The sequence below is a fragment of the Typopeltis vanoorti genome, chromosome 16 (genome assembly GCF_054136105.1).
Source record: "Typopeltis vanoorti isolate ZY-2024b chromosome 16, IOZ_Tvanoo_1.0, whole genome shotgun sequence".
Classification (NCBI taxonomy): domain Eukaryota; kingdom Metazoa; phylum Arthropoda; class Arachnida; order Uropygi; family Thelyphonidae; genus Typopeltis; species Typopeltis vanoorti.
This window is the reverse complement of record NC_143564.1, coordinates 75,658,871-75,678,964: the sequence shown is the minus strand read 5'-3', so window position 1 is coordinate 75,678,964 and position 20,094 is coordinate 75,658,871. Positions and strand designations below refer to the sequence as shown.

Below are 20,094 nucleotides of genomic sequence, written 5' to 3'. Positions count from 1 at the left end.
ATGATAGACATAGCATAATACAGTTCAGCAATGCGATATCTCTATCAATGATATTTAAATAGGATATTCATGTTCACTTTTCAGTCTGCTCTGTGTATTGCAATTATGTTGGAAATCTGGTAATAGAAGTTCTTTCTAATTTATAACTTATTCCTGATAATGTACATCACAGCCATATGAAATTAGTTGAATGAATGAATGCGTGTGTGTATATATATATATAGGGTGTCCGAAAAAGAACTCCAGGGTTTTCAATGAAATTTATTTTACGACATTTTGAAGCAGACATGTGGAAGCCTGTGTAGCTCAGGAAGTGGTGTTTGCACTACATGGCGCTTGACCGCAAGAAAGAAGACGGGTTTGGATCTAGTTGCCACAACATTTTCTAAGCCTTTTTGCTACCGGTTCCCGAGTTAGTCGATCTCTGGCATCCACACTATTTCCTGACATTAAAATATTGTGTTAGGGCTAGACCACGAGATGGCGGCACTTGATAGCTGTCTCTTCAGTTTGTGCCGATTAAATGAGTGATAGCCTTGGACCAGATATTTCTGATTGGCTACCAGTGAAGACTGAACTGCCCATTCAGTCTCCAAAAGTTAGATAGGGTTAAAATGGCTTCATCAACTCCTTATACAGGAAAAGAAGGCGCTAGCTGATTTTTTTTATATATGTAGCATATATTATTATCAAAGTACAATGTCACAAGTTTGATTAATTGTTCGTGTAACTCAATACGTGCATAATTTACACCCCTACAGACATCAAAACGGAATTCCACCTCAGACCACACTTGGGTAAGCATATCCACAGGAATTGTTTCTGTGGGTGCTGTTATTCTATAGCACAGGTGGGCAAGAGACTGGATCCTTTTTTTTTTTGATATACAATATCATTTACGTAGTCGCAGAAAAAAAATCCATTGGAGCCAAATCGGGATTGCGCGGTGGTAAAGCAATGGGACCTCCTCTGTTTATCCATTTTCCTGGGAATCAGTTGAGCACAATATGAAGAATCGCTGCATAATGTGGCAGGGCTCTATCCTGTTGGAAAATGAGGCCGTCACTCGGAGCATTCCTACCATACTCCTGCCTGAAATTCCTTTGGATGGTTGTCTCAATCTGGGGAAACACAAAGTTCTCTAGCATATCCAGATCTCCTCATGGGAAAAATATTGCATACAATGCAACCATGCATGATGCCGCTCCAGACGTTGATTTTCGGACTGTTACGGATAACGTCCGCCAGTTCATGCGGATTTTCTGATCCCCCCACACCAGACAATAATGGTGATTCACAGCTTCATGCACATAAAACGTTGTCTCATCAGAAAAGAAAATTCTCTGGAGGTAGTCGCCATGTTCTGCAATGAGGTATAACATGGCACAAACAGCACTCCTCATGTCCTATCATTCGGCTGGATGTGATGAACAAGCTGCAGTTTATAAGCATGAAGTTTTAATCGCGTGTGAACAACATCATGAACTGTGCTTTTAGGAATGTTTAATGGACAACTACTACGAAACGAACCTTTTGGGCTACGCTGGAAAGACAATCGACTTCGTTTCAAGTCTTACGCCCTAGTTGTGGTGAGTGTCCTTTGAAAACGCTTCCTGTTTCCAAGAACCGTTGATTTCACTTGCATCCATAAGTTGTCACGCGGAACATTCCTACCATACTCCTGCCTGAAATTCCTTTGGATAGTTGTCACTGACTTCGTTTCTGCGAACCATAACACGCACTGTGCTATCTTTTGTGGTGTCGCAAATAGACAGGCAGAGGAAGTCCTATTGCTTGGCCACCACTTAGGCCCGATTTGACTCCAATGTGTTTCTTCTTTTAGGGCTACATAAAAGGCATTGTGTATCAATAAACAAACCCAGTCCTTTGCCCACCTGTGCCATAGAATGACAGCAGTTTCTGTGGATATACTTATCGGAGTGTTGTCTGAGGTGCAATTACGTTTTGATATCTGTAGGGATGTAAATAGTGCACACATTGAGTTACAATAAGAGGTAATCAAACTTGTGATATTGTACTTTGATGATATATGCTACATACATTTCGGCTTCAAAATGTCATAAAATAAATTTCATTGAAAACCCCAGAGTTGTTTTTCGGACAACCTATATATAACAGTTTGCTATTGCCTTTTCTGTTCGTGGTTTATACAGGATACATTATGAAAAATTACATTTTTTATCTTTCGAAGTTTTTAAAACGCGTATTACATCTTTTATTAATTATACTAGTAGTTAAACAGCTGAAAGCTAGATTCACCAGATCAGGTGACCTTTCCTTCAAATTCTCCATTCTTCACGTGACCAATTTCAGCGTTTCTTTCCAGTGCAATGCCGTTTTTTTTTCTTTATGCTGGTAAAAGTGGTGCATTCGAATGAATTGAGAATGAACAGCATATATGATCTGAGATTTGGTAGTTACGAATACCGTTTCACTAAGTGATTATTTATTCACTGCAGAAAGTCTGTGCGATTGTACAATTTTTGTCACACTCATGTGATCTGGTAAATCAACTGTTTTCCATTTTCAAAGGCAATTCGCTGGCGGGACAGTTGTTTGGGAAAACTATCGGGAGAGTGGCACAGTTATTTAAGAACACCAACTGAACTGAATGTTTGGTAATTATGACATCCGCTGTTTTGATGCTCATAATCAACCTGAAAAATTTCACTTTTCTGTCATTCCTCGTAACATATTTAACCATGATTGCGTTATTTATTTTGATAAATGCCCGACAATGTTATATCACTGGAAAGCCAATAAAGTCCAGGTTTGCACGTAATCAAGTGGCCAATGAGTATGTATAGTTTTAAAGCTAGTGGCTAGTTTCATAATAAAGATAACAAAATACTAATAGTTTTTTTCTCTTAATAAATAAAAAAAATGAAACAATCATATTTGAATTAACAGATTAACTTATATTAAGGATAATGCATATTTATATATGTCATATGCATTTTGTTAATTTTTCTTTATTTATTTTTTGTATCTTATAAGTTTGATTTGAACTTCATTTTCAAAAATGCAACTTGAATTTTTTTTCAGTGGATTACGAATGGTTACTTTTATCACTATTTTATAACATATTCTCAAGCTTTGTTTCCCCCAGGAGGATAAAAAATAAAGGCAAGTTGAAGAATCATTCCAGCCATGTAAAAGTCCACGATATCTAACTTATACAGGAGATATGAACCATCAATCTGTTGAGTGACAATTGCAGCAAAACATGGAAACTGCTGTAGGCAATATGACACCAAAGGCAAAGTACTCGGAAATGAATAGTACCACTTAAGATCAGTTCTGGACACTATATCACAGTGAAAACAGGTCCTATTTTATGTATCTTACACATAAATATTCTACTGCAACTGTGCTGGTTCATTTAGTCGGATTAACCTAACATCAGGCCAATAGTCCACATTAATGTTTGTTAAGAACTCCATGTAAGATTGGAGCCTGATTTACAAAACAAAAACCACCCCGTAACTGTACTGTATCTGTGAAATGATCATAGTCACACTATGAAAGGTATAAATTACAGACTTCAGCACCATTTTCCTGCAATATTTTAGAAAGCCTTAGGTGATAATGTACATAGTAAGTGAAAATGACTTCTTTGAAGAATTTGTTCTACGAACTGCTACTGATGTGCAATTCTAAGCAACGACATGCCGATATACCAATCATTACAACATCACTATTGCATATTTCGTACTATTGGTTCAGTGAGAATGCTCTTTTTACCGCCGATATGCTGTATAGCTAGTAACTCAGAAAGTTAACGTGGAGTTGCAATGAATATATTTGTCAGAATACGCATAATTCATATATCTGTATTATAGTTTGGTTGAATCCATATCAACACCCTAACTTAGGTTCCAAAGCAGCAAAAGTGGCTTTATTTAAGGTGTTATGAGACTGATCATTTGTTTGCAATAAAGAAGCCAACGTATACAATCGTTTCATGAATATCTTGAAACTTCTAGCATATAAGGCGGATATCATGAAAGCAATCTCAGATTGGAGGCTTAATATACATATATATATATTTTACTGAGATATTCGGCCATCCGTATCCATGGATTAGTGACACCCTATATGGCTCCTTGAAGCATGTAAGGCAAACAGTTACTTTATCTGGTGGTCGGCAAAAACACCGAGTATGTTCCTCTCAACAATTTCATTTTATTATAAAGCCGGAGTGAATAATTCACCTCATACCTTTCATTTTTTATTAGAATTTTGTCGTTAACTTATTCAAGTTTAGCAGATAAAAGTACATTGATAATACAATTTAAATGCTAAGCCTAGTTTAGGTCAAGGCGAAAGTAGCATGAAAAATCACCTTTCGTCTATGGCAAAATTAGGCTTAACATTATAAATGACATTTAAATAATGGATGAAAGAGTAAAGAATAAAATAACGGAAATAAATAAATAATTACAATAAACATGCCTCTCTTCTACTGCTAGGAAATAAAACAAAAATGAAAACAAAAAAGGGAGAGCTGAAGCAAAAGGGATAGCCCCCTACCACCCACCTTCACTGCACAAGCTTCCCCGCAATAATCAAACACATAGCTGAATGGTCCAGTACTCTGGGTTAGCGATGCCAGGTTGTGCATCTGGAACAGGGAGAGAGAGAGGGACAGTGCTAAAATTATTTTTCTTTCAAACCGTTTGTCATGTATTTGTGAAATAACAAAGTCATTCGTGTAAGTGTTTGACAACTGATATAAATAAATTTTGACATAACAATTACTTTTATTATCAATATTCCGGATAAGAATTTAGTTCAAGGATTTTAATGGCTTAAATTGACGAAAAAAATATACTTTAGTTACTTCAAGTTTAATCGCGAAGTTACATAATCAATGTATTGATATATTAATAATTATAGAGTTAATAAATTCATTCTGAAAATACAAGCAATATAGGCCTAACATTGTTAAGCCTAACTGAAGTTTGTATTGTAAATAAATATAAAATGAGGTACATGTGTTAAGGATACCATTTGATGAGCAATAAACACTAATCACACACAGAGAATAAAAGACACCAATACGACAAATATATACCATACAATGTCCCCCTCTTGCCCCCCCTGAGCCATTTGCCAAAACTAAACAAAACTCATTCAAAACTAAAGATACAGTCTTGCGCTTATATTAGGGAAAACCAATACAAAATTCAAGACAAAAACAAAGCAGAAAGCTATGGTGAATATACAGACAACATGGTGCACAACGGAGGTAATAAACACACAGGTGATCAACACTTATTAATATATGTGACGGGACCAGAATAACACAAAAAATCGTGTTAGTTTACCTGGCAATTTATTTACTTTCGACGCCAGTCAGGAATAGCCATAGTTGATACGTTGAAGCCGGAACGAATTATTAGAAGTACTCTCGTCCTACATAAACTTCGCTCAGTCTAAATATTTACCAGCAAGGTAAAAATGCTAAATCTAAATATGGTAAACGAGATTAAGATGTTTTAAATAATCAGGGCGATCATTTTATCACGCCGTGAATATTTTTCTTTTTTAATTAAAAAAAAATAGGAAAATATAGAAAATAATAAATATAACAGATCTTAGTTAAGTAAACTTGAACAAATTGACCCAGGGCATACAAATTAAATTTAGCAAAACAATATTATTACTAGGTAATAATATTATTACTATAATGGTATTAATGGGGGCTCCTATTACTGTTTTAAAAACTTAAACGTGAAATATGAAACACCAGTTATAGCAGTAATATTCGGCTGAATATCCAATTCACCGATGCGAGGATTTTTCAATAAATAAAATAAGTCTCTGTATCCAATTGATTTATTGCCAAACTAATGAAATGTTTCCCCTTTCAGCGTAGGAAACCTAATTCCCCTCTCTATATAAGCTTCCATGAATACTCTTTCCACCTCTGAACACGGCTCAGGTAACATTCTTTTGAAATGACCTTGATATCCTTTTTTAATCGAAATAATTCTGAACATATTATTGAATCACTTTTCTTGAAAACAGCAAACGAGCATAAGAAACAGAATTGATCAGAACAAAGTGAACAGACTGAATGATCAAAAGAAATTGCTCTTATTGTGTATCCACTGATGAAGACAAAAATAGTGCACGAATGATTGGACCAAAATTCGAAGCTTAAACATATCATGCATTCTATATCAGTATATATTACTTTATATGAATTCTATCATTTCCATCTTAAAATATGGCTTATAGTTAATATATATCAAGGTAGAGAGAGACCTTGGTATATATTAACATTCCACATTGTATTTGTAGCCTGGCGCATCCCAGGCTTCAAATACAATGAAAATTTCTGAAGAAATCAGGATAGTTTGGTAGATATCAAAGCGCCATTTTAGTTATTTGCTTTCGTTGTCAGTTTAGATATACATACAGCTAGAATGCCTTGCATGTTCAAACAAGTTTTAGTAATTGCTGCATGTTTTCCGTTTCCGCCCCCATCCCCCTTGTCTGTTCTCTTGAGTTGATACTTTCATAAAATTAAGCAACATCTTAAGTGAAGAGGAGTCACGTATCTTCATCAGTCGTTCAAAACTATATTGGTAACAGTTTGTGTAAGTAAACCTTAGAGAAAACTGTTATTATAACGCCCAAACTGAGAATATTATGGAAGGTAAAAATATGGAAATATAATATTATCCAAGAAGATTCTAAAGTTCACTATTGCATTATTTTCGGATGTTGTTGATAGCAAACGTAAAGTGAGCCACAAAATGAAAGGACTTATATCATTACAAATGCGAATTTTGAAAATTTGCAATTATGCTAAAAGTCATTATGTTTTTTTTATGTAGATATAAAACTGCAAAATTAGAGCTATGAAACTGATTTGATTTAGGTCATTAAAAATATAATTCCGCACAAAGAAAAACATGAAATTAAACACAGCTGTACTTAAGAGTTGAAACAGTAATCAAGTAACAGTCAGCCACAAGATGGAAATCATTAATTAGACAAGTTATTCTTTTTCTTTTCTATTTATCTGTGTATATTAAAGATCCAAACATATTTCCACAGGTATTAGTTTACCAGGAAAGTATTTACAAAGTTCCACATCCCAGTATACAGATGTCAAAATTGTAGTATTTCCCATTCCCATTCTAGCAACGGATATCTGGTTTATCAGTTGATCAGCATCTGATTTTAAAAGATCTAATGATAATTTAAGTCGAATGCTTCCTATAACAGCAAAGTCATTATGATACATTATTACAAATATCAATCGCCTTAGCCTACAAGCTAAAAGGAAATATGTTCATAAAAACTGTAATTATAATTCCAAGCTGAAAAAAGCGAAGGAATCAATCGTAAAAGTGGTAGAAAAGAATCTGGGCAGCTTGATAATTCTTTCTCTCTCTCTCAGTGTGTCACACCGACACACTGCGGTTAAGATCAGGGCTCTGTAGAGGCCAGTCAAGTATAATGTTCATGACCACAAATAACTCAGTTACAGCAGTAGCCTTATGACACGATGCATTATTTTTCTGAAAGAGACAATGGTTCAGTTCCGTAGAAATGCCACAAAGTAGGAAGTATTGCATTGTTCAGAATATTCAGATACCAATCGGAGTTCAATGTTCGTGGCATCACTAAGGTCCGAGGACAAACTAGGAAAAACATAACCATATCATGACACCGCCATCTCTAAATTCCATATTTGGGGGTTACGCACTGTGGTAAGAGAAGTTCACTAATTATTCGCTACATCAACACCCGTCCATCTGCTCGGTAGAGGTATAGCATGATTCATCACTCCATAACACAGCTTTCCAAGACTCTATGTCCCACTGTAGACCCTCATTGCACCATTGAAGACAACGCTGTATGTCGGTTCGGGTAATGTGAGACTTGCATATTGCGGTCCTTGGAAACCAATGTTGTGAGTCTCGGTTCTGAATGTTTTTGTGGATATTCCTGTCGATGCCCGGAACTCCTCATTCAACGCGTCGGCCGACGAATGGCGATTTTCACATATTATCATTCGTAGCACTCTGCGGTCACGTTTGGTGAGTGTGGTGGATCGCCCACTGCGGTTAGCACTTGTAGTTGACTCCCTGCGCTTTCATCTCAGTATGGTATCACCGATTGTTGACTTGGGATGGTCCAATGTGTCAACAATTTTCTGAACAGATAGGTTCAGAAAATTGTTAAATTTTCTGAACCTATCACAACGCCTCTTTCAAACTCCATCAGTTCCCTTTTCGTAGGCATTTCAGACACAGTCGAACTGACTTGGGCACATCTTATTCCTCCAATTTATACAGGCTATAAATATGGCACGATGCGTCTTGCCCATGGGGGTGTTTGTTGACTTCTTTCCAGTTAGCGTACTTTTGAAAAGGAAAAAAACCTACATGCATATATATTAAGGCAGAATATTCTCTCTGTTGCTACCTATTTATGACTCTCTTATTTTTACTCTGTGGGGAAAAATTGAACAGTTTCGAATTTTGTTTCAAAACATAAAAGCAGTGAAGATGAATTGGAGATTATGATGAAAATTGGCTAAAGATTAGAAGATTTGAAAAATTGGAAGTTTAAATGGGTGAAGAGTTTATAAATGAGGAATGAATGTGGAGAAAATAATTCAAATTTGATGACAATCAAGTTTACAAATATCTAAAGATCACAAGGTTACGCTTTAACAAATGAACAGAAAGAAAAATGGCATATCTGGAAATATAAAGCGAAGAATGGTTCAAAAAAAAATCACTCAGTTTCGACTCACTGAAACAGTGAATAAAAATCGCTAGTTTTTGACATAACTGATGAGATTTTGTGACAGAAAGTGGATAAGCTTATATGAAGGCGGATATAAATTTATTTAAGAAAAACAGCGACTATCGAATGAAAATGAAACGCAAAAAATCGAGTACATACAGCTTGGAAGAAAACAGGTCAATTATTTTTTCTTAAAAATTTCACGCTTATTTCTTTATTACATATGATACAACAAGGTGATTGCTTTAACGCGAAGTATAACTACTTTGTGTTATTTAAAATTATTTAACATAAAAACTGCGCCTAGATTGCCTACAAGTTAAAGATCAAGCTGCTAATATTTAATCCTATACTCAAAAATGTACGGATGAAAAATAATGGATTTAGCTTAATTTATAATTATAGTATGGGTTAAATCCATTATTTTTCATCCGTGTATACTTTGTTAGTACAAAGTTAAATATTAGCAGTTTCACCTTTAACTTGTTGGCCATCTAGCCGCAATTTTTATGTTAAATAATTAAATGCATGGAGTTGAAGATTATATAACTGAACATAAACAACTCGGAACGCTTCCTGTTGTGATTTAAATTAACTCTGGTTAAATATAGCAAAAGTACTAAATACATACAGTTAAATGAGAGAGATGTGTTGTTTGATATGTGCACGCACAGTCTCCAATTTTAAGAAGCCTAGTCGGGTACAGTAACGTAGAACACTACATCAGAAAATAATCCTTGTAGTGCCACTTAGTCACTTGGCATAAAAGAGTAACATAAAAGTTATACAGTTGAAAACAAATATTTAATTTAAACGAAGTTTCTGGAAACAAATATATAACATACTAAAGGCTCTGATTTCAATGATTCCTTTTTAGGAATAATTGAACAGATTACCAATAAGTGGTCACTAATAAGATTCACTTAGTAAAAGTATAAGAACTACACGGTCTCCACAAATGTTTATCCTGATTATAATATAACTCTTCAGTGGATACTTGAAATGGAACACAAAGTTAGACTTCAATGCATAACATATAGAAAAATAACTCAATGAACAACTTCAACATGTGCACAGCCAGTAACACGTTTAGGGGTGTAATGTCCGGTGACCTCGGGGCAATGGGATTGGACCATCTCTGCCAATCCAGCGATTCGGGTATTCTCGATTAAGACGATTGCGAACATCACAAGACCAATGAGCAGGGTGGGCCTCGTCCTGTTGAAAGATAACATTTGGTTGCATCTCCTGTAGCTGGGGAATGGCATAATTATTGAGGATGTTTAATTACACATTTCCATTAATTTCTTTTTCAAGAAAGAAGAAAGGGCCAATCACTCGATCATGCATTAGTTCACACTACACATTGAGTTTTGGACTAGCTCGAATGTGTTTCTTTTATGGCATGTGAGTTTGCAGATCCTCAAGTCCTTACATTGTGTCCGTTGACTACTCCACTCACGTGAAATGTTGCCTCATCAGAGAAACAAACACGCTGCAAAAAATCATTATCCTCATCGTTCAAAATGAGGTTAGCAAATTCTTCACTTCTTGGACGATTATCTGGCTTTATCTCCTGGACAATTTAGACTTTGTACGCAAACAGTTTCAAACGTTTGCGTTACAGAAAGTGGTACGCAATGTTGGCACTGTAACTGGAGATTCTGTTTCTGCTTGAATCAGAATACCAGAATACATTGGGCTTTTTCATGTACTGAAGCCATTTTTTAAAGAAAATCAGCAGCAACGCTTCTAGTGGGAAAAACAGTATACTGAAGATACCAGTGTGGAAACTTTATGGGTGCACAAGTTTCCTGCAACAAAATTTATTCAGTTAGTTTCAGTGTTAAAATATTATAGCCAGTTGAAATCAGGGTAAACATTTGTGGACACCCTGTACTTTGGGAACTATTTGCTGTAAATAAAACTCAGCAGAAAGTTCTTTTGCTCACCACCGTAAGACAACGTTATTTTCTTCTGATTATTTCTAGAAATAGTCAAATCTTTAAGTGCGATGCCATAAATACTGAGAATGCAGCTAGGTACTCCTAAAAAAATATTCGTAAGTAAACAGGTAAACCACACGGTTACACTACAATTCAACTGACTTTTGTGGGCGGCTTTCGCGTGAAGTCAATATTAGATTTCCAAACAATACTGAAGTTGTTTATATATACTCAATCTATTTTAAACGTGGGGAAGGCAACCAGAGTAAAGAAAGCGATATATCAGATACACATATACCTGATTACGTTAACAGTATCATATTTTACAAAATTTACGGATAGATATACAATAAGTCCCAGACTTATAGGGATTCCAGTTATGTAGATTCTGTGCTTCGACTGAGAGATGTTCTCTATCAAGTGTCACTTTCAACACAACATATGACTTTCCTAGTAAGCTGACTCATGGCGTCGTCGCCATCTTGTTTGTTTCTACCTTGAGCGCAAGTTCTTCTCTTTTTATTGAACCTTCGTAATTTACTTATCGAAAACAAAATACACCCTAAATATGTCTGAGAAATATAAAAGTGATGAGAATAAATACGAATTCATAGTAGTAAGAAGAGGCGCTTTATAACTAAGAGACTAGAGTAGATGCTGTTAAATGACGAAAAATAAAAAAGATAAGTTCCGAGACATTGCACCAGCTTAAAATGAATACATCTACTGTTAGACATCTGTAAAAGATAAAAGTTCGCATTATGAAGTACACGAAGAGTTAATCAATTGCAATCTGCGATCACATCCAAGAAAAGAGAGTATTAATAGAAGAAATGGAAAAAATATTGATGATTTGAATTGAATACATGCAATGAGGAATGCCGATAAGTTTTATGTTTATACAAGAGAAAAACTCAAGATGCTACTGCATGCCATAAACTGATTCACGAGGGGGGGGGGCTACAGTTGTATGGCCTGTAAATATGCACTAGTACAGTGTACTTGTATTAGATTTATATTAGCTTTCTTACAATTACATATTTTATATTCATAGACTCGATAGGAGATACTGGGTAAGCGTTCTGTTGGATTCTGATTATGTAGATATTAGAGTAATTATTATTTGCTCAGAATCCAACATGATCTTCCATCACAAAGGCTACATTTGTAAATATTATTTAATGTAAATAACTTAAATTATAATTTGATATCATGTAATTACCTTAATTATATCTAATATTTAATTGTTTAATCAAAGATATGTGTTAATAGTAATAAGATTCTGTATTAAATATTATTAAGCTATTTTATTTATTGTTATGTCAATATTATAAGAACTTGTATTTGTAATTTAACAACGCATTTATTGAAATGCAAATATTCTATTTATTCTTGTTTGTGAAAGTTTAACGTTATGTAATAACCGAATGTAGTGGTATAACCTTATGTAACGTTAGCAAAAATGTTTACGTTTATTTGTTGTCATGGAAACGCGTGAAATAAACGAGCGCGAGTGGAACAGAGCGAGGGCTGAAAAAAGAATAAAAAAAATATAAGAGGTAACAAGAGAGAGTTGGGACGGAAACTTGGAAGTGAAAGGAAGCAAGGGCATAAACTAGAGAAGTAGAAGTAAATGAAAGGTTCTTAAGGGCAGGAGTTAAGAGGATAATTTTTATAAGTGAGCAAGGATGAAGTGAATTTTATAGTTAGCTGAAAGTGAAGCCAGCAGTAATAATAAAAGGGAAATTGATGCTGTAATCGGATAATATAAAAAGCTGGACGTTCAAGGAAGAGTTCTGAATAAACCCAGTTGGTCTAGAATTGCGACTTATTTCCGATTTGCCCTAAGGAGAACCGCACAGTGTTTTAATTAGTTTATGAGTGGTAACAAGGATAGTTGAAGTACCCTGCAGTCGATGTCTGGATTTCTGAAGCGCGATTGATAGTGTTTTAATTATAACAGTGGATAAGTCTTGTAGATGTGTTCTTAAGTGAAATAAAAATAATTTAAAAGTTTGCTCACAACGTATTTGATGTACTAGGAACTATTTCCGGTAAGGACTATCTTAGTGTATTATTTCAATGCTTGAAGAATTGAGTGTTAATTACGCTATGCTTAACCTAACCTCAACTGTGGAAACTCTTCGTGATTGAGAGTTGAAGTTAAGAATTGTTAGAGAGATATTTTCAACTATTAGTGCCTGCGATATTTTGAACTTATAGCATGACTGAGAAGTGTGTGAAAACTGATTAGATAGGAAGTTCTATTATATATATATGTGTAGGAACTTTGTAACTCAGAAGCTGAGAAAGTGTATGTGAAGGCTTGGAAGGTTGAACTAATGTGATTGACTTGGCTTAATATTTGACTTGTTTTTATTGTTTAAATTAGGAGTAGAATTTATGTATGTGTTATATAGCTTATATTAAATGTTTTTTTTTGTTAATCAAAAGTTGTATTTTGCCTGAGTCTCTTTTACTGCACCATTCATAAAATATTCGAACCAAAGCGGGTAAATTAAGTAAGTCAAATATACTCGGCCAGTATATATATTAAGGAGAAATAGCTGAGGGTTGATTTTTCTTCAATTCTTAAACTAATTCAGATATAGAGTGGCGCAGTCTTTAAATATAAATTTTCTCTATATTTGAATTAGAAACCAACTAGCAACTATTTTTAGGTTAAGAACATCGTAGTAAATAACATGTCGGATCCAAGGTACAGATTAAGACGAAGTAGGATCCAACAGTTCATTTTCTCAAGTTTTGTTTTCATAAACAGAACTTCAATTATTCTTTCAAATGAACAGTTTTGTTTAAAATGCATCGTATTTAAGCACCATTCGACTTAGGCGGATTTTGAAATCTGTGCGGAAACCTTCGAAACGATTTAATCATGCAAGTCAAGGACTTACTGTGTAAACCATTAAATTATATAATTATTAATGATTTCTGAATGTGAATTTTTTATGTATCTTTACTACGAACTTTCAGAGAGGGTGCTAGATGGCCTGCGATGGCAGAGCAGCATATTGGCTGACGTCAGATTTCAGTAAACGTTTATCTTAAATTAAATTATATTTTGCATCTTTATATTATCAAGAAAGAAATATGAGAAGTTACAATAGCTGTTCCAAATTTATTCAAAGAATATTAGGTAAGCTATTTTAAACCTTCGAAACGATTTAACTACCAGTAAATTATATAATTATTATTTCTTAATGTGAATTTGTTATGCATTATTTCTACGAACTTTCAGAGAGGGGCGCTAGGTGGCCTGCGATGTCGAGCAGCAGATCGAATTTGATGACGTCAGATTCAATATATATATATATATATATATATATATATATATACATGTATATATATACACTAATGAACAATTTTGTTCATTAGAAAGAATATTCTATTAATTTGTTGAAGTAGCTGAGATTATATTATTATTATTACGGGCAACTCCAAGGAGTCCTTAGACTCATAGAGAGAGGCACTAAACATCATGTCAAGAACAACTATTCAACATCAACACAGTATCTATCATACTTTGTCTTGAACTCATTCACAGTCACGGCACCCACAATAGACTCTGGCAACTTATTCCACTCATTCACCACTCTCCAAGTAAAAAACCTAGTTCTAACACCCTTGCTAACCACACTCTTTCCCAGTTTCCATGGATGGTTCCTAGTCCTCCCACCACCAGTCCTATTCGGAAACATATCCTCTGAATTAATCTTATAGAAACCCTTCAGTAATTTTAATGTCTCAATCATATCACCCCCTTTCCGCCTATCAACCAATTTCTGCAACCCACAAATCTTCAACCTGTTCTCATAAGGTTCATTCCATAGACCTGCTATCATCTTGGTCACTCGCCTCCTCCCCATCAAGAAGAAACACTGGCGCCTAGATCTGGGCACAGTAGTCAAGATGGGGCTTATCAAGGCTCGACACGGAGGAACAATAACTTGCTTGTCTCTGCTCGTCAAAGTATTTTCCAACAACCAAGTGAGTTGATGAGCTGATTTAGCCACTTTTGCAATGTTCCCCCTAAACTTCAACTCCCTATCCACCAACACTCCCAAATCCCTGGCCTCGTCAATCTCCTGGAGTACAGTTCCACCAATGTGGTATACTGCTGCCAATCTTTTCACCCCAAAATGCATAACCTTACACTTTACCACATTAAATTGACATCCATTCTCCTTAGCCCAGTCTTCCAATCTATCCAAATCATCCTGCAAAATTTTGACATCATGTGCATTCACTATTGCTCTACCCAACTTTGCATCACCAGAAAACAAATGAACAGTTCTTCTCGGATCCTTTTGTATATCGTTAATGAACAAATTAAATAGTAGTGGTCCAAGAACAGAACCCTGCAGCACACCACTAGTCACAGGTCGTCTTTTGGACTCTACCCCTGAATAAACTACTCTTTGATATCTCTCCATCAACCACCCTCCTATCCATCTGACCAATCCTATATCCATCCCCACATGCTGCAGTTTACTGATTAGAATTCCATGTGGTATCCTGTCAAAGGCCTTAGCAAGGTCCAGCAGTATCACTGTATACCCATTACCCTTATCCAGTTCAGCCGTCACTGTGTTATAAAACGTAAGCAAGTTCTTGAGGCATGATCTATCCTTCACAAAGCCATGCTGTCCACCATAAAGTATCCAATTTTCATCTATCCATTCCTGTATTTTTCTCTTGACTACTTTCTCCAAAACCTTGACAACTATTCCTGGCATGCTGATCGGTCGGTAATTTGCATCAGCAGTCTTGGAACATCCTTTATGCAGTGGAACTATTTTCCCCTCTTTCCACTCCCTCGGGACTAACCCAGACCCGAGACTCAAATTAAACAAAATGGTCAAGGGCACTGACAATTCTCTAGCCACTTCATGTAAGACCTGAGCTGGTATACCATCCAATCCCACAGATGTATTCACATTAAGGTTTAGTAATATACTATTCACCTCCATTTCATTCATCTCAATTCCCGTATAAGCTATTGGTTTCTTCATTCCTGCAATATCACCACCTGGATGATATACTCTTGCAAAGTGCTCGCTTAGTAATTCCACTATATCAACTGATTCAGTTACCTCCCTACGATTGGCATTCCTTAAAATCATTCTGCCGTATACATGTTTTCTTTTACTTGCAGCATATCGAAAAAAACTGTTTGGGATTCTCTTTAACTTGGGTGGCTAATTTATAATTAGCTTTTGCTTTTCTTACCACACTCGTTACCCTTCTGGCCTGTGTTTTATACTTTTCATATGCCTGCAGGTAACCTTTCTCCTTAAATTCACTCCACATTTGTTTCTTTTTTTGCAGCTCAAGCTTAATAGTGTTCATCCATTTAATCCCTACTTGATTTACTATCCGGACTCTAGGTATAGAGTCAGCCATTACCTCCTTCAAACTCCAGCCATTACCTCCTTTACCGCTTCCCATGCACTATCAACCTTCAGCCCTTGCAGTTTTACATGCCATGGCACTGAACCAAGCAATATCCTAAGCTTGTCATACTTACCAGCCCGGTAATTCTACATGTACCCTTACTTAATTGAAAATTCCACACATTTAGCCACCTCCCAGGTCAAGACATTATGATCACTCTCTCACCAGTTGGTGGCAACATGGTCATATTCATTACAGTCCAATTCTCAGATGCAATTACTAGGTCAACTACTCTCTAACCCATAGTATATTCCATTACATGCTGTCTCAGGTAGTTATCCCTTAATAACTGCATAAATTTCAATTCCTTTCCTCCCATGTGTCCTCTCCTTCTTCCGATCAATGTTACCATAGTTGAAATCCCCCATAATAATTACCCTCCTTCCACTCATTGCGTCTATTTGTCTATGCGTACTATCTCCGCATCTATTCCATCACCTGGTCTGTAGCAGCACCCAACAGTATATTTTGTTCCACTAGTCTCAATCTCACACCAAACAGCGTCAAATGTGCTCTCTTCACTATCCTGCAGTTCAACTTCCATTCTCCTTGGCTGCAGTTCATCAGCTATCATCAATAACACTTCTCCCCCATTCTTTTCTCTCTGTCCCTCCTTAACACACTATATCCTTTACATTCTATCCCACTAGCTATATCATCTTTTGTCAGCCATATCTCACTAATGCCAATAACCTGTGGCCAGGAAGAGCCAATCAAGGCCAAAAATTCTTCCTTCTCGTTCCTAATACTCCTGGCATTAGAATACATGAAGTGCAGAAGCCTGTAAGTCCCACCCCTATCTTGTACCTGCCTTATACTAACTATCCCATTCTGATTTGTTGTTCTTCGTACTAGCTCCGGCATATTATACACATTCTTACACTCAACTGCCTCCCTGATGTCTGCATACCCCCCCCCCCCCATAGCTCTAGTTTTCCTGATCCTACACATCCACTTTCACTTCATTCAGCAACACTTTTTCCAGTCTCAGCACACCAAATCCATTCAGATGCAAACCACCCATCTTATATAAGTTCTTTCGCCCATCAAACTCACGTCATACGTCCACAAACTCCACACCACGCCTCCTGCATAACCTGCGCATAAGGTTATTTGCAATTATGGCCCTCCTTCTCAACTCTTCTCTGTCATACCGCGGCAACAGATTTGGGATTAAATTAATCCCAAATTCACATCGATTAATAACTTCAGTAGTAGTTACAGTTGACTCTATCAGCTGCCTCCCTACCAAATCCCGTTTCCCATTTTTTTTACCATTTACTCTATCCTTTATCAATACATGTTCTAAATGCCAAGCGCCCAATCCATTTAAGTGCAAACCATCTCTCTTAAAATACTCCTTCCTTTTATCAAACTCATCCCAGACATTTATAAAATGATTCAGTTTCATTTCATTGCAGAAGCTTTTACACAATCTTGACATCATTCCATTTACTATAATTGCTCTTCTGTTTAATTCATCACTATTAAATCTTGGTAACACACTCATGATTTTTCCACTCTCGCTCTTTGCATTCATTGCTATCATTAAATCCTTCAAATACTGTCTCACAGAAAATCTTTCGCTACCTAGATCATAATGCAATAATCTCACTCGCTTTATGTTTCTGCAATTTCACAGCCTCAGTTATATCCTTAATCTTTGACCCAGGATAACACGCTCTAATTACACTACCATCCTTCACACCCTTAATTATAGAATCCCCATAGAGCACAATATCTTTTCTGCTCCTTTTTAACTTGACATCCTTTATCCCCACTGATGTTTGTTTTGTCCCTGATCTTCTCCCACATTCTTTTGTATATCGCACAGCAATCTCTGTGTATGTATTTCTGCGCTATTTATTCCTTGCACACTCATTTAATCCGTTACTAAATAATCTGTCATTCTTAATTCCCCCATATTTTCTATTCCATATTATAAAAACATTAGAACACATTGCAATGCTGAAATATAGACTATATAATTTCGTCGGATCAAAATTATAAAATATATTACAGTCATTTAAAAATATCAGTTCCTTTGTCTTAGGAGAACTTGCACAACACAGTTTACTCCACATGCTTCTATCAGTTACATTGGGATATGGCTGTATAAAACATGTATGTTCCCTATGGGACTGATGGCACCTAACTGTGAAGTCTTGATCACTTAAACTTGGGACATTAGACCAACCAGATGTATCATCATATATTACACTGAAACTTCGGTGTTTGTACGAGTCAATTAATACAGGAAAAATAGTTGATACATTAGAAGATGTGAAATAAAATGCATTATCTTTCATTTCTATCTTGACATCAGATTCAAGAAATGATACCATAGACACACAAGATGATAAAAATGTTAAGTAATCTGGATTGATATCCCTAGCAACTACAGAAGAAATGGTTGACTCAGATGACATATCAAACCTTTGAAATAAAGGATTGATGTCATCACTATCCAAGATTTTGATTGGCAGTTGAGAATTAACTGTAGCATCAGAAACTGAATGGGACAATACACTAGTATGCACACATTCGTCTGAATTGATGAAAGGATTGTTGTCATCAATTGTTTTGATTGGTTCGTGAAAATTAGCTGAATTATATGAATGTTTTGATTATGTTAAACTGTAATAAAGAATTTCATTCTGTTTATTTTAAATTATGCGTAGTTCAAAGGAGTATGTTTCGTGCGGGAAGATAATCATTGGCTGACTAGCCTCGATTTTTTATACGTCAACACTTTTTTTTCAACCTAATTTTAGTAGCTGCAAATCGCTCTATACTTGCCTGAACTCTCAATGAACAGATTACATAAGAATTAAGATTCAAGACTGGCTGCCTTTGGGGGGAGGTGTATATTTTCACTGGAGATAAAAACAATACTTGTTATTATATACAAATCACAATTTCACTGCTGTGATTGTATGTAATACTTGCCTTGTTCAGACCAAGAGAATCTCCTTACTTGTTGTACCATGCCAGTTTGCTACTGTTCGTTGCTGATGGCATTTCCTCTATAAACGCTGTGGGTTTATATAACATAGTTATGTCGATTAGACTGTAGAAGGAACACGATTGACTGGTTGAAGAACTCTAGACTTCCCTGAGTAGTTTAATTGATTCTGTGTTGTAAAAAATATGAAAGCATTGACTTTAGATCAGAGAGTTGAGAATGCGAGTTATATAATTACTTGTTTGCTTGAATGTGTAAAAATAAGAGATGAAAAGGTTCATAATGGATACTGTTACGCAGTGTTTTTTATTATCATTTTTAATTAGGTGCTCTGTCATTTTCTTTAATTTGATTCTATTAAAAAGTTGCTCTTGTTACTAAATTTATATTTTTGGTGTTACTTTCAGAAATTAAACATGCTTTACCATTTACATCACTGACGACATACCAAAATGGTAGAAGTTATGTGTATTATTACTTATGATTACTTATGATTGCTATTATTGCTGTCGATCTAATAACAATAAAATAACTTCTTGTCTAGTACAATAAACTTATTAATGTTTTAATCAGGTTTCTTTACTTTTCTGTGCTTCCAGTTTAGGGTTCATTACTTTATTCTTTCAGACACCCTGTTTCATTGCTTCTTTATGTCACTTTCAAAAAGAAGACGTTCACTTAATTGAGTCATAACTGTTGATTCCTTTATTCAAGTCCCTTTCAGACAGAATACTTAAAAAAACATCAGAAAAACATCATTATTCACTACTAATGGTGAATAATATACTATACTTTTCATCTGGATTGTATGGCATGAAACCCCAATTAAGTATTAATTATTCTTCTGGATAAGATTTTTGAAATCTTTAATTAAGCAAGGTACGGTTGTCATTTTATTTGAATTCGCCAACA

The 20,094-nt window shown here is 35.5% G+C and overlaps 1 protein-coding gene across 3 annotated transcripts in view; it reads right to left on the bottom strand.

Moving 5' to 3' along the window:
- Positions 1-20,094, bottom strand: part of Ih (hyperpolarization activated cyclic nucleotide gated potassium channel Ih) — a 485,037-nt gene that overhangs the window by 137,652 nt on the left and 327,291 nt on the right. For 2 of the 3 annotated variants that reach the window (XM_090406366.1, XM_090406365.1), the window contains exon 5: positions 4,562-4,645. The exons of the other annotated variant lie outside the window; for it this stretch is intronic. In XM_090406366.1, coding sequence (XP_090262492.1) covers positions 4,562-4,645 — 84 coding nt within the window. The remainder of the gene's footprint in view (positions 1-4,561; positions 4,646-20,094) is intronic. 3 annotated transcript variants of the gene reach the window in all.